A 14013-nucleotide genomic window follows, 5' to 3' on the forward strand; every position below is an offset into this window, starting at 1 on the left:
TTTATAGACAATGTTTTTAGTCACATTATGACTTTGACCATCTTCACTTTTTATAAGTATTTTGAGACCGTTCGGTGATGTTGCCCTTGAAAGAGCAACGTATAATTGCCCGTGACCAAATACGGGTTTTGGCAAATATATGCCAATCTTATTTAGGGATTGTCCAGGATTTTTGTTAATGGTCATTGCGTATGACAGCTTAACGGGATGTTGTATTCTTTTGAAAATATATGGTAAGACATTGTCATTGTATATTAGGGTAACTCTAGGGATGTGGACTTTCTGGCCAACCCTTGTTCCTGTGATGATCTCGCCTTCAATCAGGTTTGATAGTAATTGGGTTACTATCATTCTGGTTCCGTTGCATAAGCCTCCAGCAACATTTAAATTTCGAAGTAAAATGATCGGAACCCCAACTTTTAAACACAATTCATGTGGGGGAAGCCGTGGAAAATTTTGAGAGTTTAAGTATTCCGTTGGGTAGAGTAACTCAGTTTGTCCACAATCACTGCTATATGGGGTTGCTGTATCGCAACTTGTGTAAGTTCTTTGTGGACCTTCTATGCTTGCAAGAATCGTGTTGTTAATGGCATCAACCGTCTCATTTTTTGGACAAACGATTGCTTGTTGTTGTAATTTGCATCCAGAAATCGTAGCATACTTTCATCGTAAATGAATGATATAAGTTGTGAGAGACCGGCTTCGCCATTTGGTATACAAAATCTTTCTGGAATTTCGACCCAAGAAGCATTGTGAGGATCTGATTTATCCGGAACACCGATATTGCCATTCCCGATTTGTAATAACCATTTTTCGAAATTAGCATTGTCTTCTTTCTGTATCGTGGAAAGGTTTGGCTGATGCAGTCGCATATTTTCTTCTAAAGTGATGATTGTAAATTTCTTCCATAGGTAGGAATTTGCTATAGATGCATTAAGGATTTCACGTTTTCCGCATCTTTTCATGACATGAAGAGTTTGGCAGAAATCACCACCTAATATGAATGTTAGACTACCAAAAGGAATTTCTGGAGAATCGTAGATATCCCTTAACGTCCTATCGAGGGTTTCCAAACACTTTTGGTCATTCATTGGAACTTCATCCCAAATGATTAGTTCCGTTTTTTTAGAAGTGATGCCATTTGCGTTTTTTCCTTAATATTGCACATTCTCTCATTGGTCAAATCGATAGGAATCTTGAATCTTGAATGTGCGGTCCGACCGGCTGGCAGTAACAGGGAAGCAATCCCGGATGATGCCACGGCGAGCACTATTTTTCCATCAGCTTGAAAGGCGGTCGTAATTGCCTTCTAAAGAAAGGTTTCGCCCGTTCCGCCATGACCATAGACAAATATTAGTTCTTGCTTTCGACTGCTATTTGAACTGATGACTAAATTGTAGATCATTAGTTGCTTGTTATTTAATTTTGATTCAAGTATGATTTTTTCAGCAAGCAACGTTTCGCGATCGTAATTCTTTTCTTCCATTATAAGTCTGTTCTGAAGATCATCAAGCAGATGTTGAGGAATTCTAGGGAGACCAAAATCAGAAACGGACTTGGAATACTGACTTAATAAAATCTGCAATTCATAGAGAACGTAACCCTCTAATTCCTCTGAATTTACATATATCCTTGATATACGTAAGGATGACTTATACTGAAAGGACCCGTTCATATACATTATAAACGATTCACAATAGTTGATTACATCGCGAGGTATTTGACCTCTATATGATACGTTTTACAAACATTGCATTCGTTTTTAAAAGACAAACTTTCTTTACATCAAAAATTGACGGCATGCATACCATTTCATATTACATCCAACTATAATTGACTTAATATTAATCTTGATGAACTCAACGACTCGAATGCAACGTCTTTCAAAGTATGTCTTGAATGACTCCAAGTAATATCCTTAAAATGAGCTAATGCACAGCGGAAGATTTCTTTAATACCTGAGAATAAACATGTTTTAAAGTGTCAACCAAAAGGTTGGTGAGTTCATTAGTTTATCATAATCCATCATTTCCGTAATAGTAATAGACCACAAGATTTCAGTTTCTATAAATATCCGTACACTCGCAAGTGTATAAAAGTATTCTATAAGTTGTAGGCACCCGGTAACAAGCCTTAACGTTCATGTTTTACCCTCTGAAGTACACCAGATCAGGTGTGTTTAAAATAACCTCGAAGTACTAAAGCATCTCATAGTCAGGATGGGGTTTGTCAGGCCCAATAGATCTATCTTTAGGATTCGCGCCTACCGTACATAGACAAGTAGTTTAATGTTACCAAGCTAAGGGTATATTTCTGGTTTAAACCCACATAGAATTAGTTTTAGTACTTGTGCCTATTTCGTAAAATATTTATAAAAACAGCGCATGTATTCTCAGTCCCAAAAATATATATAAAAGGGAGCAAATGAAACTCACAATACTGTATTTCGTAGCAATTATGTATATGACGGCACTGAACAAGTGCAGGGTTTGTCTCGGATTCACGAACCTATATTAAGTATATATATTTATATGTTGGTCAATATCTGTCTAACAATTTAGGTCAAGTCATAGTGTATCACAATCCTAATGCTCGAGACCGACATGCAAAAGTCAACAAAAGTCAACTTGACCCAAAATGACTTCCAAAATCTATACATGTTTATTATATAACTTATATATAGTCGTTTTATATATTTAAATATATTTATCTGATCTTATTATACTAAATAATACAAGTCATTTATTAATAAATAAAAATTTATATTTAAATTCATATATGATAAAAATATACTTTTATATATCTCAAGTAATAAAATTTATAAAATTCACTTAATATCATAAAAATATAGTGGTATGTATTATTAATGTAATTATATTACGTGTGGTAAAAATATCTTTATACTCATATTTATTTGATTAAATAATATTGATAATAATAATAATGATAAAAATAATAAAATGATAGTTTCAATAAAAAAATTAATTTTTAGTAATAAATATTAAAATTAATAATAATTAATTTGACCATATCTTTTAATCCGTTCATTGAACCCACATGATTTCTAAATGAAAAGTTATTAATTTTTCTTTAGCTTTTCAACGACATGCATATCATATACCTTATCTCAGTAGCATATGTATCAAATTTGTGATTTATCATAAACTATTTAACGACGAAACTATGCATACAAACATGCATAATCATATATACTCGAGCACTAGTCATGGATACACTATTAATATATAAAAGATAAGATATGAATGCTCACGTATCAATATTGTGATTCAATATTGCAGGAAAGTACGTAGACGCAACGAAAATGATAAACGTTAGGTTGACCTCACGAGCAATACCCTTGAACAATACCCATAACCTCCATAGCTATAACCCATAATTTCCTTAGCTCCATCCCGTTTGAAAACTTATTTTGAAATCGTCTGAATATAACTCTATCGTAGTATTTTATGTATACTAATAATATCTTGAAATAATACTAAGTAAATATATATATGTAATTCGATTGAGAGAGTTTAGAGAAATATATTTTCAAGTTTCTATGAAATAATGAAACCTATTGAATTCTATTTATAATAGATTTTTGAATTATTAAAGTGAATTATTAAAGTATGAATTATTAAAGTGAATTATTAAAGTATGAATTATTAAAGTGAATTATTAAAGTATGAATTATTAAAGTGAATTATTAAAGTATGAATTATTAAAGTGAATTATTAAAGTATGAATTATTAAAGTGAATTATTAAAGTATGAATTATTAAAGTGAATTATTAAAGTATGAATTATTAAAGTTAAAGTAAAGTAAAAGTAAAGTAAAAGTAAAGTAAAGGTAAAGTTAAAGTATAGTAAAAATATAAAACTATGTACGTATAATACGCGTATAAATATATTTAATATTAATTTAAATCATTATATCATAAAACATTTTAGAAAAGTAGAATTATATATATTCATAATAGGTTTCAAGTTTTTAAATTACAGTCTGTTGGTGAAGAATGAGATAAAGTCCAAAGGTTTAATAAACGTATGAAATCATCTTAATGAAAAATGTCGAGTTACTTAACTTGTCGATATCCAACACCTAAGTTATTTACACTCCACTATCTTACTTATAGATCACTTTACCATTTTCCGAATATTGTCAAAAAGAATAGATTTCTTAAATCACAGTGGACCTCATAACATTGGCCCGTAATCATATCATAATGTATCTGATAATTCAATCATTTGATATTATCTCTTAATTCTGTTGATAAATATATTGAAACAAATACGTTCATGTAAAGTATCATATATATCAAATACTTTGTTAATGTTTTCAGTTATTATATATTATATATACATATCTATATACACATAATTGTTCGTGAATCGTCGAACACGTTCAAAGGGTAATTGATTACATGAATGTAGTTCCAAACTTTTTGAGATTCAACATTACAAATTCTGCTTATCGTGTCGGAAACATATAAAAGTTAGGTTTAAATTTGGTCGGAAATTTCCGGGTCGTCACAGTACCTACCCGTTAAAGAAATTTCGTCCCGAAATTTGATCGAGGTCGTCATGGCTAACTTTAAAAATGTTTTCATGACGAATATGAGTTTATAAATAGAGTTTTATCATCATTGAGTAATATAGATAAAACGATTTGATTACGCGAAAAGTATAAGTGAAGCTATCGCAAGAGAGTGAAATGAGTAAACGTATATTCGTTTTAACCGATGACATAGTTATGATTGATTTCTGGAATTCATGGAATTTAAAGAAAATCTTTGCAATAAGATTTGGTTCTTGGGCGATTAAGAAAATCAGGATCTTATTTGATTAAATGCGATAATCTGTCTCGATTTCTCTGTCTGATATTTTACTATAAATCCACCCCCTTCGTTTCTTTATTTCCACAGCTCACACCTTCTAGTCTTTCTCCCCAATTCATACTTTAAAGCATTCATTAATATGCTTCATCCAGTATTGATTCTTGATATACTCTTAACTTTCATATCTGTCATTCTTCTTTTTCATCTACCACCGGAGGAAGTTATTTTCTTCTACCATTACCTTGGGGTTATTGTGTTTTTCATTCTCCCGTGTCTTTATATTGCTATACGCATTGATATACTAGGTTTGTAATTTCGGGGTTGTTATCGGGCTTTATATTCTCCATTATATTTCGGAGCTTCATGCTTTCGTTTTCTCTTCCCGACCTTAAGTCAAGCGGATAATGGTCCAGAATTTGTAGATATGAATTTTTGGATGAACATAGTTAATGTTCCAAGAAGAAAATCGTAATGGCACGATCTTGATTTGGCAAATTACCAGAATATCCGAAAATATAGAGCTATCAAGATGATATGTTCTTAATATGTTTGGAAATTGGGTAGAATGTAAGAGTCGTGTAAATAGTACATGATGACGGTATGTTCTGTGAATCATCACTTTCCATTAGAAACTCAGTATAACTTACTGTAATATAATCACATTGATCAAGTGTCATTATATTATACTAACTAATGCTTCAGTTCCCAACACTACTTCAAAAACATTCCTATTTTAAATTCAAATTTTTTTTTTCTTCAGAATTTAGAAACTAACACAGTTTCTTTTTATGTTGTAACGCAGATATTGCGAATAGATAGAAGATTTCGGATAAGAATAGTTGTGAAAATATCTTCAGGAATATCGAAGATATTTATAATAAAAGATATGACGATATCTTAGAATTCTTAACATAGATGGATGATGAAGAAGATTTGTCTGTGAAGGTTTAGAATAAGAAGTAAGGTGTTTGCTAACGATTTCAGTAGACACTGAATCATTTGGATCCTTTGAAGGCAGGTTTAGTCTTTATGATTTATCCACAGCCTCTTTCATGGTCTGCTCAATCCGTTTTCCAGTTTCAAACCTTCTCTTTTTCTCAGCTTTACCACCATACTATTCTTTATCATCAAACTTTTGACTGTTAAAGTCGTTTACAGTTTTTGCTGCTTCATCAGTATTTTTCCAATTTCGGAGAACTAGTTCATAGTTTGGGATGTTTTTCAGAAAATTCACATTCGAAGTATGTAAGTCTAGGAGATAGACGTTATATGTATACATATAACTTTTGACGTAAAATTGTTGCGATATTCAAAATACTGATTGCTAATTCCCAGTAGTTGGTGTGACAATTATTGTTGCAGGATGTAGGTGAGTACATGATGGGGTTTTAATGAATAAGTATAGTGGCTTTTCGGAGAGGCTTAAGTCGAAGGTTAATGAAGTTGTTGATAAGTTTACTGCTAATGTGGCGAGATATGAAAGGTTCCCGGTAACAATGATGAAGGAGTAATTGTTATAATAAGGTTTATTCGTATAAACAAATGAAGGTGATTTGTTGAAGCTATGACAAAACTGTCTATTTTGGAAAGAGATTAAAACATTATATTTGGTAATAAATATCAAAGGATCTGACACGGATACGTGTTAAACTATAACTTTTGTTTCGAGAGCTTTTCAGGTGCATGACAGTGGGTAATGTGTGGTTGGATCATCATCTTGTATGTCTTTAAGAATTTCGAAGTGTTTGAACACATATTGTAATTGTTAATATACATATGATGTTCTAAGATTTTGAATGATACAAATATTTTTGTGAGTTCCATGAATAGAAATGAGGTTCTAGGACAGTTTTGAAGTCAAAGTATAGTTTTGAAAGATGTAGAAATCTAAGAGTGATGATTTCAGTTATATCTTGAATCGAATTCTGAGATTTCAAAATCAGAATATGTAATTAGATTTTGAATGAGTATGGTTGTTTTGATTTCTATAAAAGAATGTATATTGTTGTGAAAGTAGGGAGTATAATGGATGATTTGCTGAATCAGATTCGAAGAATGTAACATATTAATTGTGAATTTATATATCTCTCGGGTATTACCTACCCGTTAAAAAAATTTCACAATTAATATTTTGTACAAAAGAATTTTATTACAGTCTTTATGGAAATATATATGTGTATATTTCTTCAGATGTAATATTGATTTAATGAGTTAATATTAAATTAAACTCATTTGATTTATGGTTAAGGCTAGTATAGATAATTTCTAAACTTTAGAAATTACATAATCGCCGTAGAATGTTTCCCCAATGAAGTTATGAATCAATACTTCATCGTTGTGGTATTCCTTGGTATCTACATGGCGTATGACGTCGATGCTCGTGGGACAGATTGTGAAGTTGAGGTTTGCGATGCGGTTGTTGTTGGTGGTGGTAATGGTACTGTTGATGTTGTTGATGGTGGTACTGGTTATGCTGCTGGTGCTGCTGCTGGTGTTTGTAACCTTTGCACCATATTCTCCAAAGCCACTACCCGAGCGCGAAGCTCGTTGACTTCTTCTATTACACCGGGGTGATTGTCGGTTCAGACGAGCGGATAAATAAGATCTAGAATTTGGTGTAGTATACAATTATGACGAGATACTCTGGAAATGAGAGAGAAAATGGTGTTTCGGACAGGTTCGTCGGTAAGTGCTTCAGGTTCATTGCCAAGAGGGCAATGTGGTGGATGAAAGGGATCGCCTTCTTCTTATCTCCAATGGTTAAGTAGATTACGAACCCATCCCCAATTCATCCAGAATAGATGATGGCTAATTGGTTGATCCATTCCGGTCACACTGCTTTCGGAGCTCATGTGGAAATCCATATCGGCATAGCTGTCGGAATTCGAGGAACTCGAACTGGTTGAGGGATCCATCTTGTATGATCAGGGAAAGAATTTTTTGGTATGAAATAGATTGTAGAATTTAGATTTGGTATTCTTCAATACATAATTTACATATGTATATATAATACCAAAATCCCATAAATTACGGAGGAATCTTTGAAAGATGTCAGTCAAAGTTCACAGTAACATATATGCTAAGATAAGAATTCGTCTATACACTATTATGCAATAAATGTAGGAAAACGCGTCTAGACTTAAGAATGATAAGCAGGTAATTTCCTAAGGATGGTAAGTAGATGATTTCCGACTAAAAATGATAAGCAAAACTTTTGACATGCAGACACGGTCGAAGTCCAGACTCACTAATGCATCTTAACAACTATCAGTTAGACACACTAATGCAAGACCTGGTTCGCTAAGACCACCGCTCTGATACCAACTGAAAGGACCCGTTCATATACATTATAAACGATTCACAATAGTTGATTACATCGCGAGGTATTTGACCTCTATATGATACGTTTTACAAACATTGCATTCGTTTTTAAAAGACAAACTTTCTTTACATCAAAAATTGACGGCATGCATACCATTTCATATTACATCCAACTATAATTGACTTAATATTAATCTTGATGAACTCAACGACTCGAATGCAACGTCTTTCAAAGTATGTCTTGAATGACTCCAAGTAATATCCTTAAAATGAGCTAATGCACAGCGGAAGATTTCTTTAATACCTGAGAATAAACATGCTTTAAAGTGTCAACCAAAAGGTTGGTGAGTTCATTAGTTTATCATAATCCATCATTTCCGTAATAGTAATAGACCACAAGATTTTAGTTTCTATAAATATCCGTACACTCGCAAGTGTATAAAAGTATTCTATAAGTTGTAGGCACCCGGTAACAAGCCTTAACGTTCATGTTTTACCCTCTGAAGTACACCAGATCAGGTGTGTTTAAAATAACCTCGAAGTACTAAAGCATCTCATAGTCAGGATGGGGTTTGTCAGGCCCAATAGATCTATCTTTAGGATTCGCGCCTACCGTACATAGACAAGTAGTTTAATGTTACCAAGCTAAGGGTATATTTCTGGTTTAAACCCACATATAATTAGTTTTAGTACTTGTGCCTATTTCATAAAATATTTATAAAAACAGCGCATGTATTCTCAGTCCCAAAAATATATATAAAAGGGAGCAAATGAAACTCACAATACTGTATTTCGTAGCAATTATGTATATGACGGCACTGAACAAGTGCAGGGTTTGTCTCGGATTCACGAACCTATATTAAGTATATATATTTATGTGTTGGTCAATATCTGTCTAACAATTTAGGTCAAGTCATAGTGTATCACAATCCTAATGCTCGAGACCGACATGCAAAAGTCAACAAAAGTCAACTTGACCCAAAATGACTTCCAAAATCTATACATGTTTATTATATAACTTATATATAGTCATTTTATATATTTAAATATATTTATCTGATCTTATTATACTAAATAATACAAGTCATTTATTAATAAATAAAAATTTATATTTAAATTCATATATGATAAAAATATACTTTTATATATCTCAAGTAATAAAATTTATAAAATTCACTTAATATCATAAAAATATAGTGGTATGTATTATTAATGTAATTATATTACGTGTGGTAAAAATATCTTTATACTCATATTTATTTGATTAAATAATATTGATAATAATAATAATGATAAAAATAATAAAATGATAGTTTCAATAAAAATATTAATTTTTAGTAATAAATATTAAAATTAATAATAATTAATTTGACCATATCTTTTAATCCGTTCATTGAACCCACACGATTTCTAAATGAAAAGTTATTAATTTTTCTTTAGCTTTTCAACGACATGCATATCATATACCTTATCTCAGTAGCATATGTATCAAATTTGTGATTTATCATAAACTATTTAACGACGAAACTATGCATACAAACATGCATAATCATATATACTCGAGCACTAGTCATGGATACACTATTAATATATAAAAGATAAGATATGAATGCTCACGTATCAATATTGTGATTCAATATTGCAGGAAAGTACGTAGACGCAACGAAAATGATAAACGTTAGGTTGACCTCACGAGCAATACCCTTGAACAATACCCATAACCTCCATAGCTATAACCCATAATTTCCTTAGCTCCATCCCGTTTGAAAACTTATTTTGAAATCGTCTGAATATAATTCTATCGTAGTATTTTATGTATACTAATAATATCTTGAAATAATACTAAGTAAATATATATATGTAATTCGATTGAGAGAGTTTAGAGAAATATATTTTCAAGTTTCTATGAAATAATGAAACCTATTGAATTCTATTTATAATAGATTTTTGAATTATTAAAGTGAATTATTAAAGTATGAATTATTAAAGTGAATTATTAAAGTATGAATTATTAAAGTGAATTATTAAAGTATGAATTATTAAAGTGAATTATTAAAGTATGAATTATTAAAGTGAATTATTAAAGTATGAATTATTAAAGTGAATTATTAAAGTATGAATTATTAAAGTTAAAGTAAAGTAAAAGTAAAGTAAAAGTAAAGTAAAGGTAAAGTTAAAGTATAGTAAAAATATAAAACTATGTACGTATAATACGCGTATAAATATATTTAATATTAATTTAAATCATTATATCATAAAACATTTTAGAAAAGTAGAATTATATATATTCATAATAGGTTTCAAGTTTTTAAATTACAGTCTGTTGGTGAAGAATGGGATAAAGTCCAAAGGTTTAATAAACGTATGAAATCATCTTAATGAAAAATGTCGAGTTACTTAACTTGTCGATATCCAACACCTAAGTTATTTACACTCCACTATCTTACTTATAGATCACTTTACCATTTTCCGAATATCGTCAAAAAGAATAGATTTCTTAAATCACAGTGGACCTCATAACATTGGCCCGTAATCATATCATAATGTATCTGATAATTCAATCATTTGATATTATCTCTTAATTCTGTTGATAAATATATCGAAACAAATACGTTCATGTAAAGTATCATATATATCAAATACTTTGTTAATGTTTTCAGTTATTATATATTATATATACATATCTATATACACATAATTGTTCGTGAATCGTCGAACACGTTCAAAGGGTAATTGATTACATGAATGTAGTTCCAAACTTTTTGAGATTCAACATTACAAATTCTGCTTATCGTGTCGGAAACATATAAAAGTTAGGTTTAAATTTGGTCGGAAATTTCCGGGTCGTCACATATACCCTAATCGGTATGTCATCAGACATTAATTTCCAGCATTGTTTCCATAGCTTTAGAGGGTCCGCGACATCACAGAATTGAAGTATATGAGAAAACAGTGAGCATAATTGGGCCGAAGTTGCTGTTGCGGCTGCTTCTTCCATTGCTGTGAACCATTCCTTATCGTCACCTAATAGGCCCATAGCAAGACACACTTCCCGGTAAGTTGAGTGAACGTTATTGTTTACGGTCATCAGATCTTCAAATGAAGTACTACCTTTCTGATGGCATAATAGCATCCACAGATAAAATACTTCACCGAATGCAGGATGCATGTATGTGAGCGGATCTATAGATGGCTTATTCAGATTACATCTTCTTTTCCACCTTTTATGGTCGTCATCCCAAACAAATTCTAGAGGAAAGTCTAGATACGTTAAATGTCTTCCATCGCTAGAATTTCTATTATAGAACAGCCATTCTGTCAATGTTGTTTTCTTAGAAACCGGGTTGTTCACAATCGATTTTAGACGCTGATTGGAGTGAAACTTAACTAACTGCATATCTTTCAAATGAACAGCAAGTATTTGCACGGCAGGTTCACGACTGTGAATTGGAAAGTTAAATATTCTCCAGAATGCCTCGGGCGCACAGATAAACCAAGCATTAACAAAGTTCTTTATTTCTTTAACGTTCGGATTCTGTACAATGTCGGCAGAAGTGCTACAACCAACGGGTCTGGGAATGTGAGCGGCAACATGATCGGTTCCCTTGGATATATATATTTGAATAGATATTTGATAAGTATCGACCAGCTGCACCATTCAACGTTGATGTGCGCGTGAAAACGTAAACATAATGCACGATTATACGGTACTACATAACCGTTGTCAAGCCTGCAAATCTTCTTGTCAGCTGAGATACCCAGATTGCGCCTTCGGTAATGCACATAACCGTCATTATCGAAATACGTTTGTTCATTGAACGGTTTAGGGAATTTCTTGGAACAAAAAAATTCTTGCGTAGTTTTTGATTCCTCCATACAGGGAGCTTTTTTGATTAGCAAACCGCAAGGACCATGCATCATCATATCGGACACAACTTTAAAACAATCAGGGTCTCTGTCAGGGTCTGGTAATTCAGCTGAAATGAATCGGTCCACATCCTGTGGTTAATAAGATCTCAGAGACGGCTTTATCCATAATAATGTATGACAATGTGGAAGTCCCCTTTTCTGAAACTCGATCGTATAAAGCACTGCACAAACAATAAAAAAATAATTAAATTTTTGTATAAATAAATCACAGTTTAAAAAAGTATGTTAAGAATCTGAACTACACACCACATTTATGTAAAAACTAAGCAATAAAATATAAAATACAACAATGTGTTGTAAATTTAGTAAAAGTTAGCTGCAATTATTCGGCCAATTATTATTCAGCACTTGCATTTCATATCAGCAAATGATAATCACACGTGATATGGACCTACTTTATGTCCTTTACCATAAACGGATATACATACGTAAAATGACCGATAATCTGTCCATAAAATATAATTATACACGATAGCAACCCATTTTATCTTAAAGTGACAATTTTAAAGCCAATCAGCATAGTTCCGTCTCAATATATAGTCTGAACTGCTTATTCATCCTCTTTTACAATGATGGTCTGATAACAATAAGTTATTTGTTTTCAGAATTAAATAACTTATATATGCTAATTTTTAAAAAGGTCATTAAATGTATTAACAATGCGTAATTAGTAATGTCAATACCAAATAACATAGATTTACGAAAAAAACCAAGAGATTATAATAATATTGTAAACGTACCAGCCGTTGAAGGATCGAATAATTCTTCTCGTTTTAGAACAGAAACAAATTGCTTGACTTTCATATTGAAAATCCTAGCGATGATGTCACCACGATCAGTCGAAGTTAACCCCGGAAAGTTACGCAAGTACCTTCTGATTTTCGGCCACTTAGCTTTGCAAGTAAATTTAATGAAAAACTTTGGATTGCCATGCACATGACATATAGCAAGTGCATCCAGATAGTGACTATACATGTATCTCGGACCCCCCGTGAACGATGCGGGTAATATGGTCCTCGAACCAACATCAGCCCCATAATGGTCTCCTCTGTTTATAGCGTCATACAACCCAGACAGATACTCGTTACGTATATTTTGCTGATTATTTCTCACGTAATCCAGCCATTTAACTCAATGCTACAGTAAGCAGTGATAACATACTGTTGAAATAACCTACCACATTTAGATAACAGACCAAAAATATTATACCTATCATGTAATTAATAAGTATAGCACATGTTCATGGTCATCTTATCCTTTCTCCGACCGCCACCTCCACGCACGTTTCTCAGTCTTAGTTCCGGATGGTATCCCGATTGCCCATACATAAATAGTAATAGAAACTGCAAAGACATATAAGAGGGATGCAGTTTATTAACACGTCTAGGCGTACCACCCTTATACTCTATGATCATATCATAATCAGTTCTAGTACTATCACCCGAATAAAAAACAACAGCACCAATAGCATCGCTAGTAGGCAACTCATATTGCCTTGTGCCGACAACACTATAAAGCCTGATACGTGAACATCATTCATCTCAATCCTATCTCTTGCAGTTCTAAATAACTTAACTAATTCATTCTTAGCATCTAGAACTTCTATTAACTCCCTAACAATCTCAACCTTAAGTACATCGGAGTTGTTCCCATTAAAGAACCTCATTCTATTTTTGTAACGACCCGGAATTTTCCGATCGTTCTATACTTATGAGATTAATATTTACATAAATTAAACCTTACCAACATGATAAGCAATCCAAACTGTTGAGACTTATATTTTTGAAAAGAGTTTTACACAACGTTTGACCGTCCAATTTGACCGATGATATCACGAACTCTATAACACACGATAATTATACGATTATGTATATGTACATATCTATACATATTTAACATGATTTAAGGATGGTTTAACATTTCAT

At 32.1% G+C, this 14013-nt stretch overlaps 2 protein-coding genes across 2 annotated transcripts; both read right to left on the minus strand.

Moving 5' to 3' along the window:
- Positions 1 to 560: 560 nt before the first annotated feature.
- On the minus strand, positions 561 to 1091 carry LOC139875801 (uncharacterized). The gene has a single exon (XM_071863097.1). The coding sequence runs from the start codon at positions 1089 to 1091 to the stop codon at positions 561 to 563; it is 531 nt and encodes a 176-aa protein (XP_071719198.1).
- A 218-nt stretch (positions 1092 to 1309) lies between these two features.
- LOC139875802 (uncharacterized) lies at positions 1310 to 13741 on the minus strand. The gene is made up of 8 exons (XM_071863098.1): positions 13725 to 13741; positions 13325 to 13606; positions 13202 to 13261; positions 12829 to 13136; positions 12469 to 12533; positions 11814 to 12157; positions 11016 to 11715; positions 1310 to 1657 (listed from the first exon to the last, which is right to left on the minus strand). The coding sequence occupies exons 1-8, from the start codon at positions 13739 to 13741 to the stop codon at positions 1310 to 1312; spliced, it is 2124 nt and encodes a 707-aa protein (XP_071719199.1).
- Between the last annotated feature and the right edge of the window lie 272 nt (positions 13742 to 14013).

This window comes from Rutidosis leptorrhynchoides, chromosome 11 (genome assembly GCF_046630445.1).
Source record: "Rutidosis leptorrhynchoides isolate AG116_Rl617_1_P2 chromosome 11, CSIRO_AGI_Rlap_v1, whole genome shotgun sequence".
NCBI classification, from domain to species: domain Eukaryota; kingdom Viridiplantae; phylum Streptophyta; class Magnoliopsida; order Asterales; family Asteraceae; genus Rutidosis; species Rutidosis leptorrhynchoides.

Coding starts and splice junctions, on each gene's coding strand:
- LOC139875801 (XM_071863097.1), bottom strand. CDS start 1,091: ATGAATGACCAAAAGTGTTTGGAAACCCTCGATAGGACGTTAAGGGAT.
- LOC139875802 (XM_071863098.1), bottom strand. Junction 13,137..13,201: donor GAGTTAAATGGCTGGATTAC/GTGAGAAATAAT, acceptor CGCTATAAACAG/AGGAGACCATTATGGGGCTG. Junction 12,534..12,828: donor ATTCGATCCTTCAACGGCTG/GTACGTTTACAA, acceptor TTTTATGGACAG/ATTATCGGTCATTTTACGTA.